Here is a 13,101-nt window from a genome sequence, read left to right as displayed (position 1 = left end):
ACTTCCTTCCACCCCCCACCCTTCCCCTCCCTTCCCCTAACCTAACCCCCCCCCCCCCAGCCCTATCTAAGCCCCCCTACCTTTGTTTTTAAAGTTACGCCTGCCAGAGGCAGGAGTAACTCGCACGCGCCGGCCAGCCAGCGCGCGATTCCCCGGCCCGGGAGCTGATTCGGAGGCCTCGGCCATGCCCCTGAAACACCCCCGGGCTAGAACCATGCCCACGTCCCCGCCCCCAAATGATGGGGCCACCGCGACACGCCCCTGACACGCCACCCCAGGAAAGCCCCGGGACTTACGCGTCCTGCCGAGCCTACTCAACATAGGCTCGGTGCGCGCAGGGGAAATTTTGGGCAGGTTTTCGGGGGATACGCGTGTATCTTACGCGAGTACCCCTTTGAAAATCTGGCCCTTAATGTTTTAGATAATATAGAAGCAGGAATGTTTTGGAATGCTGCTAAGGTGGTATTAAGAGGTCATATTATCTCATATTGTAATTATAAAGGAAAAAATAATACTAGGAAAATATTGGGGCCGATTTTAAATTTTAAGCGTGCGGGGTACATTTGTGCACGCTACCCAACGCGCACAAATGTACACCCGATTTTATAACATGCACGCGCTGCTGCATGTATGTTATAAAATCCAGGGTCAGCGCGCGCAAGGGGGTGCACACTTGTGCAACTTGCATACGCCGAACCCAAGGGGAGCCCCGATGGCTTTCCCCGTTCCCTCCAAGGCCGCTCCGAAATCGTGCGCCGGCTCACCCTTTCCCGGCACAGGCCGCTGCGCAGGGGAATTTCGTCCCCACCCCTGGACCTCCCCCGAACTGCCGTCAAGCCCCGGGACATACATGCTTGCACGCGCCGCCGAGCCTATGCAAAATAGGCTCAGCCGCGCAGGGGTAGGATTCGGGGGTTACGCGCATATCCCTTTGAAAATCTACCCCATTAGCTTTAACTACTCAAATTGTCTGAACTTCATAGAATTCATATTAAATATATTACTAATGCAATTCAGATAGATTATGAAAAACAAAACAAGAATTAAATATGTTACTAAATAAAAAAATTATGGTTTTATGAATATAAATTACCACAATGGGGGAAATAAAAACTGGTAAATTATTAGCTAATTTAGGGGGTTATTTTCTAAAGCTAGCACTTTTTGCGTGCGTTAGCTATTAAGGGGCGGAGTCTGGGTGGCGTCTGCCCCGGAAAGCGGAGGAGTTGGGGTGGACGCCGCGAAGACAGCGTGGACAGCGAAAAGGTAAGGAGCCTTTTCGCTTCCAATAGCACCACCTTTTACAATGTGCTATTGGGTGCAAAAGCAGCAGTGATCGCGCCGCGGAGGTGCGATTGCTGCCGGCTATCGCTGGCCCACCCCCCCCCCTGTACTGCGCGATTCATGACGCTGCGGTTCATTAGGAAATCTAGGCTTTTTTAAGTAAGACAAATCTAGATCAATTATAACTCATTTAGTTTATAATGATAGAGTTCATTTAACTACAAAAACAATTATTAAAGCTTTTAGAGAATTTTATCAGAATTTATACAGTGCTGGTGACATTGATATTAATAATCAAATTATTTTTGGACAAAATATCTTTACCCAAATTAACAGATAAACAAAAGGAATTTTTGGATTTACCAATAAAAGAATGGAGATTAGAAAAGTAATTACACAGTTAAAAGCAGGTAAGTTGCAGGACCTGATGGATTTGGACCTGAATTTTATAAAATATTATGTGATTCTATTCTTAGTCCATTGAAAAATATGTATCATTCCATGTTCAAAAGAAGTTATTATGAAGAGGGACATAATTTGGCTACAGTTGTTGTCCTTTTAAAACCATATAAAAATTGTGATTTACCTGAATCATATCACCCTATTTCACTTTTAATCAAGATATAATCATCAATATTAGCATAGAGAATACATGAAATACTTTCATCATCAATACACCAAGACCAGACAGGGTTTATTAAAGGGAGAAAATCATCATCTAATTTAATTAAATCCTTGTTAGCTTTATTTATGAATAAAAATCTATTCAAAAAGGTGTGTTATTAAGTCTTGATGCAGAAAAAGCATTGATAGGGTAGAATGGAAATATTTGTTTTGGATTTTGAAGGAATATATTTTGGAATAAATTTTCTTGATTGGATTAAATTATTATATTTTCAACCAAATCATAAATTTTAATTAATGTTTTTTTATCTGAAAAATTTGAACTGAATAGAGGAACACGACAAGGATGCCCTTTATCACCATTATTATTTATACTTCATTAGAACCATTAGCTATTAGATTACATCAATTGGAAATGTTTAAAGGTATAAATATAGGAAATAAAACTTTAGTTGAGCATGTTTGCCGATGATATGCTCCTTTTTATAGGAAATCCAGAATATAGTATATCTTTAATTCTAAAAGAAATATCTGTTTGGATCATTTTCAGGATTTAAAATTAATTACAAAAAAATCACAAGCTTTTCCTATAAAGCCTTTATTGAAAGATAATTGGAATACAGTGTTTCCCATTTACATGGACAAATGAAACATTAAAGTATTTGGGAATTCAATTAACATATTCTTATAAAGAATTTGTTATGGGAATAGATAAAATAGAAAAATTATTAATTAAATGGAGAAAACTTCCTTTATCACTAATGGGTCGTTGCGCATTAATTAAAATGGTATATTACCCAAATTATTGTATAACATACAAATGTTGCCCATATGGATTAAACAAATAGATATTTTAAGATTGCATCAATAATTAAATTTATTTGGAATGGTAAAAGAGCAAGATTACATTATAATACTTAATATTCGAAAAAGAAAAAGGTGGTTTGAATATTCCTGACTGGCATTTTTATAATGTTTCTTCACTTCTGCAATATATTCAAGAATGGATTTCATTAGGAGATCAATGGGATCCTGAAAATGTAATGAATATTAGTTTCTTTCCATATAACCCAATAAATTATTTCCATATACCTATAGGATTTGCTAAAATTTTAAAAAAGGGGCAGATTTTAAAAGGGTTAGTGCATAGGCCCGGCGACGCGCGCAAACCCCGGGACCGAGGCCTCTGGCACAGCGGCCGTGCTGGGGGATCGTGCTCCAGCCCAGAGGCAGATGTAAATAAAAAAATAAAGGTAGGGGAGCATTTAGGTAGGGCTGGGGGGCAGGTTAGATAGAGGAAGGGAGGGGAAGGTGCATGGGGGCGGAAGAAAAGTTCCCTCCAAGGCTGCTCCGATTCGGAGCGGCATCAGAGGGAATGGGGAAAGCCATCGGGGCTGAGTGTCTCAAGGTTCCGTGCCCACCTGACGTGCCCATGCTTAGAACTTCCGTCCTGCTGCCTATACCTTACACCGAATTTGCGGACGTGTTCTCCAAAAAGAAAGCGGAGATTTTGCCGCAGCATCGCCCCTTTGAATGCGCAATTGACTTATTACCTGGAACCACGCTGCCGCGTGGGAGTGTACCCTTTATCCTGCCAGAGACAACGCGCAATGTCGGAGTATATTTCTGAAAATCTCACCAAAGGATTCATCAGACCCTCTCGATCACCGGCCGGAGTGGGATTCTTCTTCGTGGGGAAAAAGGACGGCATGCTGAGGCCATGCATTGATTACAGGGGTCTAAACGCCATTACCAAACAAGATCGGTATCCTCTCCCATTAATCCCTGAACTTCTGGACAGATTACAAGGGGCCAAGATCTTCACCAAACTTGACCTCGAGGGGGCCTACAATCTAGTTCAGATCCGCCCCGGTGATGAATGGAAGACTGCCTTCAATATGAGGGATGGGCATTACGAGTATTTGGTAATGCCGTTTGGACTATGTAATGCTCCGGCAGTCTTCCAAAATCTCATGAATGAGGTGTTGCGCGAGATGCTACACTCTTATGTCATAGTATATTTAGATGATGTCTTGATTTAATCTCGAGATCTAGAGTCCCATCGTCAACACATTAAGCAAGTACTGCAAGTCCTGAAGGACAACCATCTATATGCAAAATTGGAGAAATGCATGTTCGAAACGACAGTCGCTTTCTTTCTTGGGATTCATCATCTCATCTACCGGATTTCATATGGATCCGGAAAAGGTGTCTGCTATTAGGGACTGGCCCCATCCAGTAGGGGTGAAAGCATTACAGCGTTTCCTCCTCGGATTCGTAAATTTCTACAGACAGTTCATTCCTCATTACTCCCTTAAAGTGGCAACCTCTTAACCGCCCTGACTAGGAAGGGGGTTGATGCTAAGGTTTGGCCCAAAGCAGCCCGTCAAGCTTTTGAGGATCTAAAGGAGGCTTTCTTGCTGGACACTTGTTTATACCACCCGGATCCGCAACGCCCCTTCATAGTGGAGGTGGACGCCTCCAGCATCGCAGTAGGGGCAATATTCAGTCAACACTCCAGTACGGGTAAACTGCTACCATGCTCCTACTTCTCCAAGAAGTTCTCGGCAGCCAAGTGCAACTACAGTATAGGAGACAAGGAACTCTTAGCAATTAAGTTGGCGTTTGAAGAGTGGAGGCATTGGCTGGAGGGAGCAGCTCATCCTATCATAGTTTACATGGATCATAAAAATCTGGAGTTCTTGTGCCAGGCACAGCGGTTAAATCCTAGGCAAGCCCGTTGGTCCCTCTTCTTCAAAACCGCTTTGATTTTACACTTCGCTATTATCCAGCATCCAAAAGCACCTGAGCGGATGCCTTATCACGAACTACGGAACTAGAGGAGGAGGGGGAGCTTCCCCAGTACATCTTGGATCCAGCAAAGATCAACTTAGCTGCCGTGGCTGTATGTTCTCTGGGAAGGACGGTAGTCCCACAATGTCTCCGAAGGAGAGTCTTAATAGGGCCCACGATTCCCTCACTGGCAGTCATGCAGGCCGGGAGAGACGCTGGACCTTTGAACCGCTACTATTGGTGGCCAAACTTGAGACAAGATGTTCACACCTATGTGATTTCCTGCCCCACCTACACTAAGCAAAAACCTCAAACAGGTCAACCATGGGGTTTGTTGCAACCATTGCCTGTACCCACAGAACCATGGACTCATATAGCCAAGGACTTTGTGGTGGATTTACCTTCATCCGAAGGGAAGACAGTCATTTGGGTTACTGTGGATTGTTTTTCCAAGATGGCCCATTTTGTTCCACTTCCCAAATTACGATCTGCACCAGAGCTAGCTCAACTTTTCACACAGCACATCTTCCGAGCTCATGCACTTCCGCAAAACATTGTTTCAGATTGGGGACCCCAGTTCACGGCCCGATACTGGAGGGCCTTGTGCAAGAAATTTGGAGTTCAACTTAGTCTGTCCACAGCCTTCCACCCTCAGCATAATGGCCCAGACTGTACGCATGAACCACTCATTAAAGACGTTCCTCCGCGCTTTTGCTACTGAAAGACAAAACAACTGGGTAGCGTTACTACCTTGTGCCAAATTCTCTTATAATAACCATACTCACTCGGTCACTGGGAAATCACCCTTTCATACTGTGTATGGCAAGCAACTCAGACCACTGTTACCCTTTGCCAATAGCTATTCCCCTCACCGGCGGCTCGGTTATCCGTTCAACAACTGCAAAATCTCTGGAGATCCATTCAAGTTAAAACTCTCCAAAGCAGCAAGCAGCGCTAAGACATGTACGGATCGCCACCGACAATCTGCACCTGTATTTCTACCAGGCAACAAAGTTTGGTTAAGTACTAAGAACATTCACCTTCGAGTTCCATCTCGGAAGTTAGCTCCTAAGTACTGTGGGCCTTTCGAGTTGCTGAACGAGTTGGTCTCATGTCATACCGGCTCCGCCTTTCCACTAATCTGCGCATTCATAATGTGTTTCATGTCTCCTTACTTAAACCAGTAATTCTTTCCAGGTATCATCGCAGATCGCCTGATCCTACCAATCCGCCTGCTCAGGATGATCTGACTTATCATGTTTGGGAAGTCCTTGACGTCCGCTTTCACCATCGGCGATGGGAGTATCTGCTAGCCTGGGAGGGATGTGGTCCTGAGGAGAACACCTGGGAGCCTGCTCGTAACATCTTGGACAAATCGCTCCTGCGTCAGTTTCATTCCGATCATCCTGGTAAACCTGGTCCTCTGAGGAGGGGAGGTAAGGGGGGGGGGGGTACTGTTGTGGTCCCGGTCATGGGGTTCGCGACTGGGTCCTTACCTTATCCTTCCCTGGGCACTCGGCGGCAGGGTCCAGCATTCATCGGGCCTATGCAGGCCTCTCCGCGGCAGCAGCTCCACGAGGGAGACGCCGCCAAGCCCCAATCCTTGGCTCCGCCCCTCCTAGGTGCGCGCGCGTGCGAGGAGGGAGTTTTTAAAAGGCCTTCGGTGCCAAATAGCGGCCCGCCCTCGAAGATGACATCAGACGCCGGCGGGGATTTAAACCCGGCATATGATTAGAAGAATGGCCTTGCAACGAGGTTCTCCCACCGAGGGTATCTAGTTGCTGTTCCTGCCTTCATCTCTTATCCGTTCCTGCTCCAGCCTCCGTTCCTGCTCCAGCCTCCATTCCTGCTCCAGTTTGTGTAGATTTGTGCACGCAACCCGGTTCGGCGCGTGCATGTTATAAAATCCAGGGTCGGCGCGTGCAAGGGGGTGTACAACTTTTGCACCTTGTGTGCGTTGAGCTGCGCAGCCTTCCTTCCGTTCCCTCCCCTCCCCACTTTCCCCGCCTTCCCCTACCTAACCCACCCCCCAGCCCTAACTAGAACCCCCCTTACCTTAACTTAGAAGTTGCGTCTGCCTCCGGGCAGGCGAAGGTTGCGCGCACCGGCCGACGGCCGGCCCGTGATCCCGGGCACAGTGGCAAATGGCAGCTGGGCCTGGAGGCTCTGGGCCCTCCCCCACCCCTCCCCGGACCACCCCGCCCCCTTTTTGAAGCCCCTGGACATACGTGTGTCCTGGGGCTTACGTGTGTCACTGGGCCTATGCAAAATAGGCTGGGCACACGCAGGAGGGTTTTAAAGGGTTACGCGTGTACCCTTTAAAAACCCGCCCCTATATTTAATTGTAATTTTTTTTTAAAGAAAAATGTTATTAATTGTTTAATTGTATTTATATTTAATTTGTATATTATGAAAATGTAAATAAAAAATATGAAACATAAAACATTCTTTCTTTGACAATTACTGCATGCCCAGGATTCCTGATCTGAAAGCTGACAGGTTAGACAGTTTTGATAACTTGGATAGTTCAGGGTTTGACAACAAGCACAGGTAAAAACCACTGAGACTGAGAAATGTTGTGGGCAGTGGAAACAAAAGTTGACTCAAGGAATGGGCACAGAGTCCTGTCCCTCTCTCTGGCTGCGGCATGCTGTTATGGTTGAGCGATAGCCAGGTGTGGTGAACACCACCTGCAGGGGTGACTCAGGACAGGGAGAACAGGAGTCACAGCAGAATCTCTGATAATGGCTGGAGAGGAGTCTCTGGTGCTGGCTGTGAGGAGTCTCTGGTGCTGGGAGCTGGCTGGAAGGAGTCTCTGGAGCTGGGTGCAGGCTGGAAGGAGTCTCTGGAACAAGGTGCGTGGGGGGTAAGGGTGAGCTTCGGGAAACACTGGCACAGCATGGGGGTAAGCGTGGATGTGAGTGCAGGTAAGCGTGGTCTGAACACAGGAACTGAGTGCAGGTATGGGTGGAATCAGGATAGCGTGCAGGTAAGTGTGAGACTGAATGTAGGTAAGTGTGAGCTGGAATGAGAGAACCAGGGAGAGCAGGACAGACAGTGACTGGACTAGACAAACCAAGACAAGACTACACTGAACAGAAAATACGAAAGCCCAAAGGCAGAGAGGCAAGGAAGCAGGGGGAAATAGAACGGCAACAGGTAAGGAATCAGGAACTGAGGGGAACAACGAAGCAGACAAGGCAGAAGGCTACAGGGCAAGAAGAGCAGGGGCCCAGGGCCATGGAGCAAGACAGGTAGCGAGAAGCCCAGAGGCGCACAAGATAAGTAACAGGAGGCTAGAGCAGGGAGCCCAAGGGAACTCAATGCCGAAGCACTGGGACATGGGCTAGGTGGGGTTAAGCAGGGAGTTCAGGAAATAGAGCAGACAGGTAGGACAGACTGGGCCAGCCAAGGGAGCGTGCTCATGAGGGGCCTCCGGTGGTGAGGAGGCTGCACAGCACCCATAGTCGTAACAAATACGACTCCTGCTGCCAGCTGGGGGTGGTGAGGAGGTGAATTGATGCTAAGGAATGCAGAATTGAAAGCTGACATTGAATCAGGCAGCGGCTTGGTTTATCCCTACCTGATTCAATGTATTAAACTGGGGTGGCAAGCAATTATTTGAGGGTGGCACATGCCACCCCTCGTGACCTAATAGTGACGTCAGTGTATGAAAGGGTAGGTTCCTAACCAAGAAATCTGCCTCCATAGTCTTCAATGTCATCAGCCTCTTAAATATCTCTTCACGTCATTCCCCACCACCCATAGATACTGTTGAACGCACAGGAAATTACATTTGTTGTATAAGCACAACATTTCTCAATACCCTTTCTCCTGGCCTTCAGGAAAAAGGTTTTGCAATCTGCTTGTAAGGGATGTTCAGCAGTTTGCATGAAGTTCCCTATTTCTGAAATTATCTGCTCTGATCGGGGACTGCCTGCACTGAGCTGTATGTATTTTTCTCTCTGTCTCTTCATTGTTTCATTTTATAAGTAAAAAATTCTTTTTGACTTTAGGTGGCAAAGAGCTACTTTAAGCTGGCCGGGCCGCAATAACCTGAAATGATTTATTTACTGGAAGGGATAGGGAATACAAGCTACCCCTCTCCTGAGGTGGGGTGTGTGTAAGAGAGAAACTTGCACTGCTGCTACCTGCGCTGTATCTGTCCTGTGATGGGTACTGTGTGTGTGTGTGTAAGAGAGAAACTTGCACTGCTGCTACCTGCGCTGTATTTGTCCTGTGATGGGGTATTGTGTGAGAGAGAGAGGTTTGCACTGCTGCTCCCTGCGCAGTATCTGTCCTGTGATGGGTACTGTGTGTGTGAGAGAGAGAGAGAAAATTGCACAGCTGCTACCTGCACTGTATCTGTCCTGTGATGGGTACTGTGTGTGTATGGGAGAGAGAAACTTGCACTGCTGCTACCTGCGCTGTCTCTGTCCTGTGATGGGTACTGTGTGTGTGTGTGTGTGTGTGAGAGAGAAACTTGCACTGCTGCTACCTGTGCTGTATTTGTCCTGTGATGGGGTATTGTGTGAGAGAGAGAAGTTTGCACTGCTGCTCCCTGCGCAGTATCTGTCCTGTGATGGGTACTGTGTGTGTGTGTGAGAGAGAGAAACTTGCACTGCTGCTACCTGCACTGTATCTGTCCTGTGATGGGTACAGTGTGTGTGTGTGAGAGAGAAACTTGCACTGCTGCTACCTGCGCTGTATCTGTCCTGTGATGGGTACAGTGTGTGTGTGTGAGAGAGAAACTTGCACTGCTGCTACCTGCGCTGCATCTGTCCTGTGATGGGCTACTGTGTGTGTGTGAGAGAGAAACTTGCACTGCTGCTACCTGCACTGTATCTGTCCTGTGATGGGTACAGTGTGGTGTGTGAGAGAGAAACTTGCACTGCTGCTACCTGCGCTGCATCTGCCTGTGATGGGCTACTGTGTGTGTGTGAGAGAGAAACTTGCACTGCTGCTACCTGCGCTGTATCTGTCCTGTGATGGGTACTGTTTGTGTGTGTGAGAGAGAAACTTCCACTGCTGCTACCTGCGCTGTCTCTGTCCTGTGATGGGCTACTGTGTGTGTGTGTGTGTGTGAGAGAGACAGAAACTTGCACTGCTGCTACCTGCGCTGTATCTGTCCTGTGATGGGCTACAGTGTGTGTGTGTGTGAGAGAGAAACTTGCACTGCTGCTACCTGCGCTGTATCTGTCCTGTGATGGGGAGCTGTATTTTATTTATTTATTTATTATTTTTACTATACCCGGGCGGCTTTCGTGACATGGATCACATCAAACTGGTTTACATTTAACAAAGTGTGCAAGAAAAGAGATAACTCAAACAACTGTAACAAGAGCATTGTAAGGAGAGTGACAGTTACAATAAAACAGGGAAATAAATAACTGGGAGTTAGAGCGAGAAGAGGGGGGAATAACTTACAGCAAATTATTTACAAGGTTACAAGATTTTCATGTTTGAGAGAAGCTTGCACTGCTGCTACCTGTGCTGTATCTGTCCTGTGATGGGCTACAAGAGAGAAACTTGCACTGCTGCTACCTGCGTTGTACCTCCTCTGTGGCAGGGCTGTGTGTGTGGGAAGCCGGCAGTGCTTCTGCCTGTTCTGTTCTGGGGCAGAAGAGAGAGAAGCTTGCACTGCTGCTACCTGCGCTGTATCTGTCCTGTGATGGGCTACTGTGTGTGTGTGAGAGAGAAACTTGCACTGCTGCTACCCCGCGTTGTATCTGTCCTGTGATGGGTACAGTGTGTTTGTGAGAGAGAAACTTGCACTGCTGCTACCTGCGCTGTGCCTGTCCTGTTCTGATCTGGGGCAGAAGAGAGAGAAGCTTGCATTGCTGCTCCCTGCGCTGTGCCTGTCCTGTTCTGATCTGGGGCAGAAGAGAGAGAAGCTTGCTGTGCCATCCCCTGTTTATTGCTCTTAGCATGAGGAATCAGTTTCATGTGTGCACCATTTGTGCAGGTGAAGTCCTGGCATAAAACTCCACTTCCTCTCTTTTGCTCTGTTGATGGCGTAGATTTTGGCCATATTAATGGAATGAAAATGACTGGCGGGAGGGGCTTCTGCTGCTGTTACTTCTGCTGCTGTTTTTTCGCAGAAGGATGGAGACGGCGCTGTCTTTAATTTTGAAAGAGAGCTCTGCCGATGCACCTCACTCCGTTGGTCGTGTTTTTCTTATTTTCTTTTCATGAAGAACGTTGTACAGATCACAATAATGTACAAGACGTGGAGACGCTTTGCCTCTTGACTGCCACCCCTGCCAGGGTCTCCCTCCACCTCCCCTCAGCCATCCAAAAAAGGAAGAAAGTATTTTACCTCCATTTGATTTATGATTTCTTTCTGTCTTCCTTCCAGGGCTGTGAGTCACATCCTCTGACCCCCACTGGCAGAGATTGGGGGTCCTTTCTCCTTGCCAGCTTGTCGGGCAGGGCAGGGAATGGAGCTCCTGCAGAGACTTCTCACACTCACTCTGCTGCAAGGTAAAGAGCCCCCCCCCCTGAATAGCAAGAACGCTCCCCCCCCCCCCCCTCCGAGGTTATCTCAAGCACAGTCATTAGCAGATAACAACTGAGAACTGAAGACTAATAAAAGTAACTCGGGTGATATCACATACAGAGAGAGTGACAGAGCTGGGATAAGAACTGGGACTTGTACGCTGTAGAAATAATGAAATAATAACTGCCTCTGAGCTTAGTCCAAAAGCCAGCAACCATGCACTACAGAAACCTTACTTTTTTTTTTTTTTCCTTTCCACGCAATGGGGCCGATGCAATACGGTGCTCTCAGCCCAGCGCACTGTTAACCTGTGATATGAAGTAGGATAAAAAATAAAAGAAAACAAAAGTAAAAAAAAAATTGACAGTCGACCTGTCACGAAAATCGACGCCGAGTTTATCAGCATCAGTTTTCTACCGGCGGACAGCTGAGTCACCAAAACCGAAGCCGATAAACCTGGTGTCAATGTTCGTGACTGCCATCCACCGGTAAGGAAAACAGACGCCGATAAACTCGGTGTCGGTTTTCGTGACCGGCGTATGGCACCTCCTTGCTAACGCGACCCCCTAATTTAAATATTGCATGGCCACCCCCCCCCCTTGGGGTGACTGTTCAGTGCCCGCTTTCTATGCAACTTTATTGCATCGGTCCCAATGTGCCTTGTCCAGCAGGTCAAAGTGCAATATTTATTTATTTATTTAAAAACTTTTTTAGACCGGTATTTGGTGGAGACCGTCATATCGGTTTACAATAATTAACACTTATTTAAATAATAAAATGCATCTAAAACATACAAGGGTAGATTTTTAAAAATTGCGCGATCGCGTACTCTTGTTCGCGCACCAGGCGCAAACAAAAGTACGCTGAATTTTATAAGATACGCGTGTAGCCGTGCGTATCTTATAAAATCCGGGGTCGGCGCGCGCAAGGGGGTGCACATTTGTGCAACCTGCGCGCGCCGAGCCCAGCGCGTGCCGAGCCCAGCGCGTGCCGAGCCCAGCGCGCACTGCCTGTTCCCTCCGAGGCCGCTCCGATTTCGGAGCGGCCTCGGAGGGAACTTTCCTTCGCCCTCCCCCCACCTTCCCCTCCCTTCCCCTACCTAACCCACCCCCCCCCCGGCCCTATCTAAACCCCCCCATACCTTTGTTCCACGATTTATGCCTGCTAAAAGCAGACGTAAATCTGCGTGCGCCAGCGGGCTGCTGGCGCGCCATTACCCGACCCGGGGGCTGGTCCGGAGGCCTCGACCACGTCCCCCGGCCGGCGCCACACCCCCGGGCCTGCCCCCGCAACGCCGCGTCATGCCCCCGAAACGCCGCATCATTTTAGACACGCCCCCTCCCCGCCCCCTTTAGAAAGTCCCGGGACTTATGCTCGTCCCGGGGCTCTGCGCGCGCCGGCGCGCGCAGGGCATTTAAAATCCGCCCCACAGTATACAGCAGCATCATTCTTACATTAAAAAAGTAGTTACAGTTTACATTCTAATACCTAAATGAATCACACACATAGACAATCATATCATTGACCAGTGCATGCCTTTCAGTCATAATATGAACTATTTCTCAAGTCTTAGCTACTTGCTAGCGAGCAGTTGTTATTTCAATTTGTTCCTCTAATGCCTTGTTTTTTTCATCATCAATAGCTTGTTGGTATAGACATGTTTTGATTTTTTTCTTAAACTGTACTACATTTGTGTTATTGTTTGTAAGGTTTTGGGTGGACCCTTGGACACTGTGGCAGATGACAACACCCACAGGGGGAAGTCCTGTGAGGGGCCACAGGTCAGGCTCAACTTTAGGACACACAACACACAATTATCTTTTATTAAACAGAGTTGAGAAGCCACCAGAGGTGGCAGTAGTGAGTAGAGATGAAGCCCGGCTGGGCTTGTAGTCCCTCAG

General features: G+C 47.4%; 1 protein-coding gene across 1 annotated transcript in view; it reads left to right on the top strand.

The window, feature by feature from the left end:
* Nucleotides 1-8,617: 8,617 nt before the first annotated feature.
* LOC115082339 (Schwann cell myelin protein-like) overlaps nt 8,618-13,101 on the top strand; it is a 58,538-nt gene continuing 54,054 nt past the window's right edge. Inside the window, exons 1-2 of the mRNA XM_029586574.1 lie at nt 8,618-8,650; nt 11,060-11,184. Coding sequence (XP_029442434.1) covers nt 11,142-11,184 — 43 coding nt within the window. The 5' untranslated portion in view covers nt 8,618-8,650; nt 11,060-11,141. The remainder of the gene's footprint in view (nt 8,651-11,059; nt 11,185-13,101) is intronic.

Source organism: Rhinatrema bivittatum, unplaced genomic scaffold, assembly GCF_901001135.1.
Source record: "Rhinatrema bivittatum unplaced genomic scaffold, aRhiBiv1.1, whole genome shotgun sequence".
Taxonomy (NCBI): domain Eukaryota; kingdom Metazoa; phylum Chordata; class Amphibia; order Gymnophiona; family Rhinatrematidae; genus Rhinatrema; species Rhinatrema bivittatum.
The sequence above is the reverse complement of the archived record's forward strand: the minus strand, read 5'-3'. Positions and strand labels throughout refer to the sequence as shown.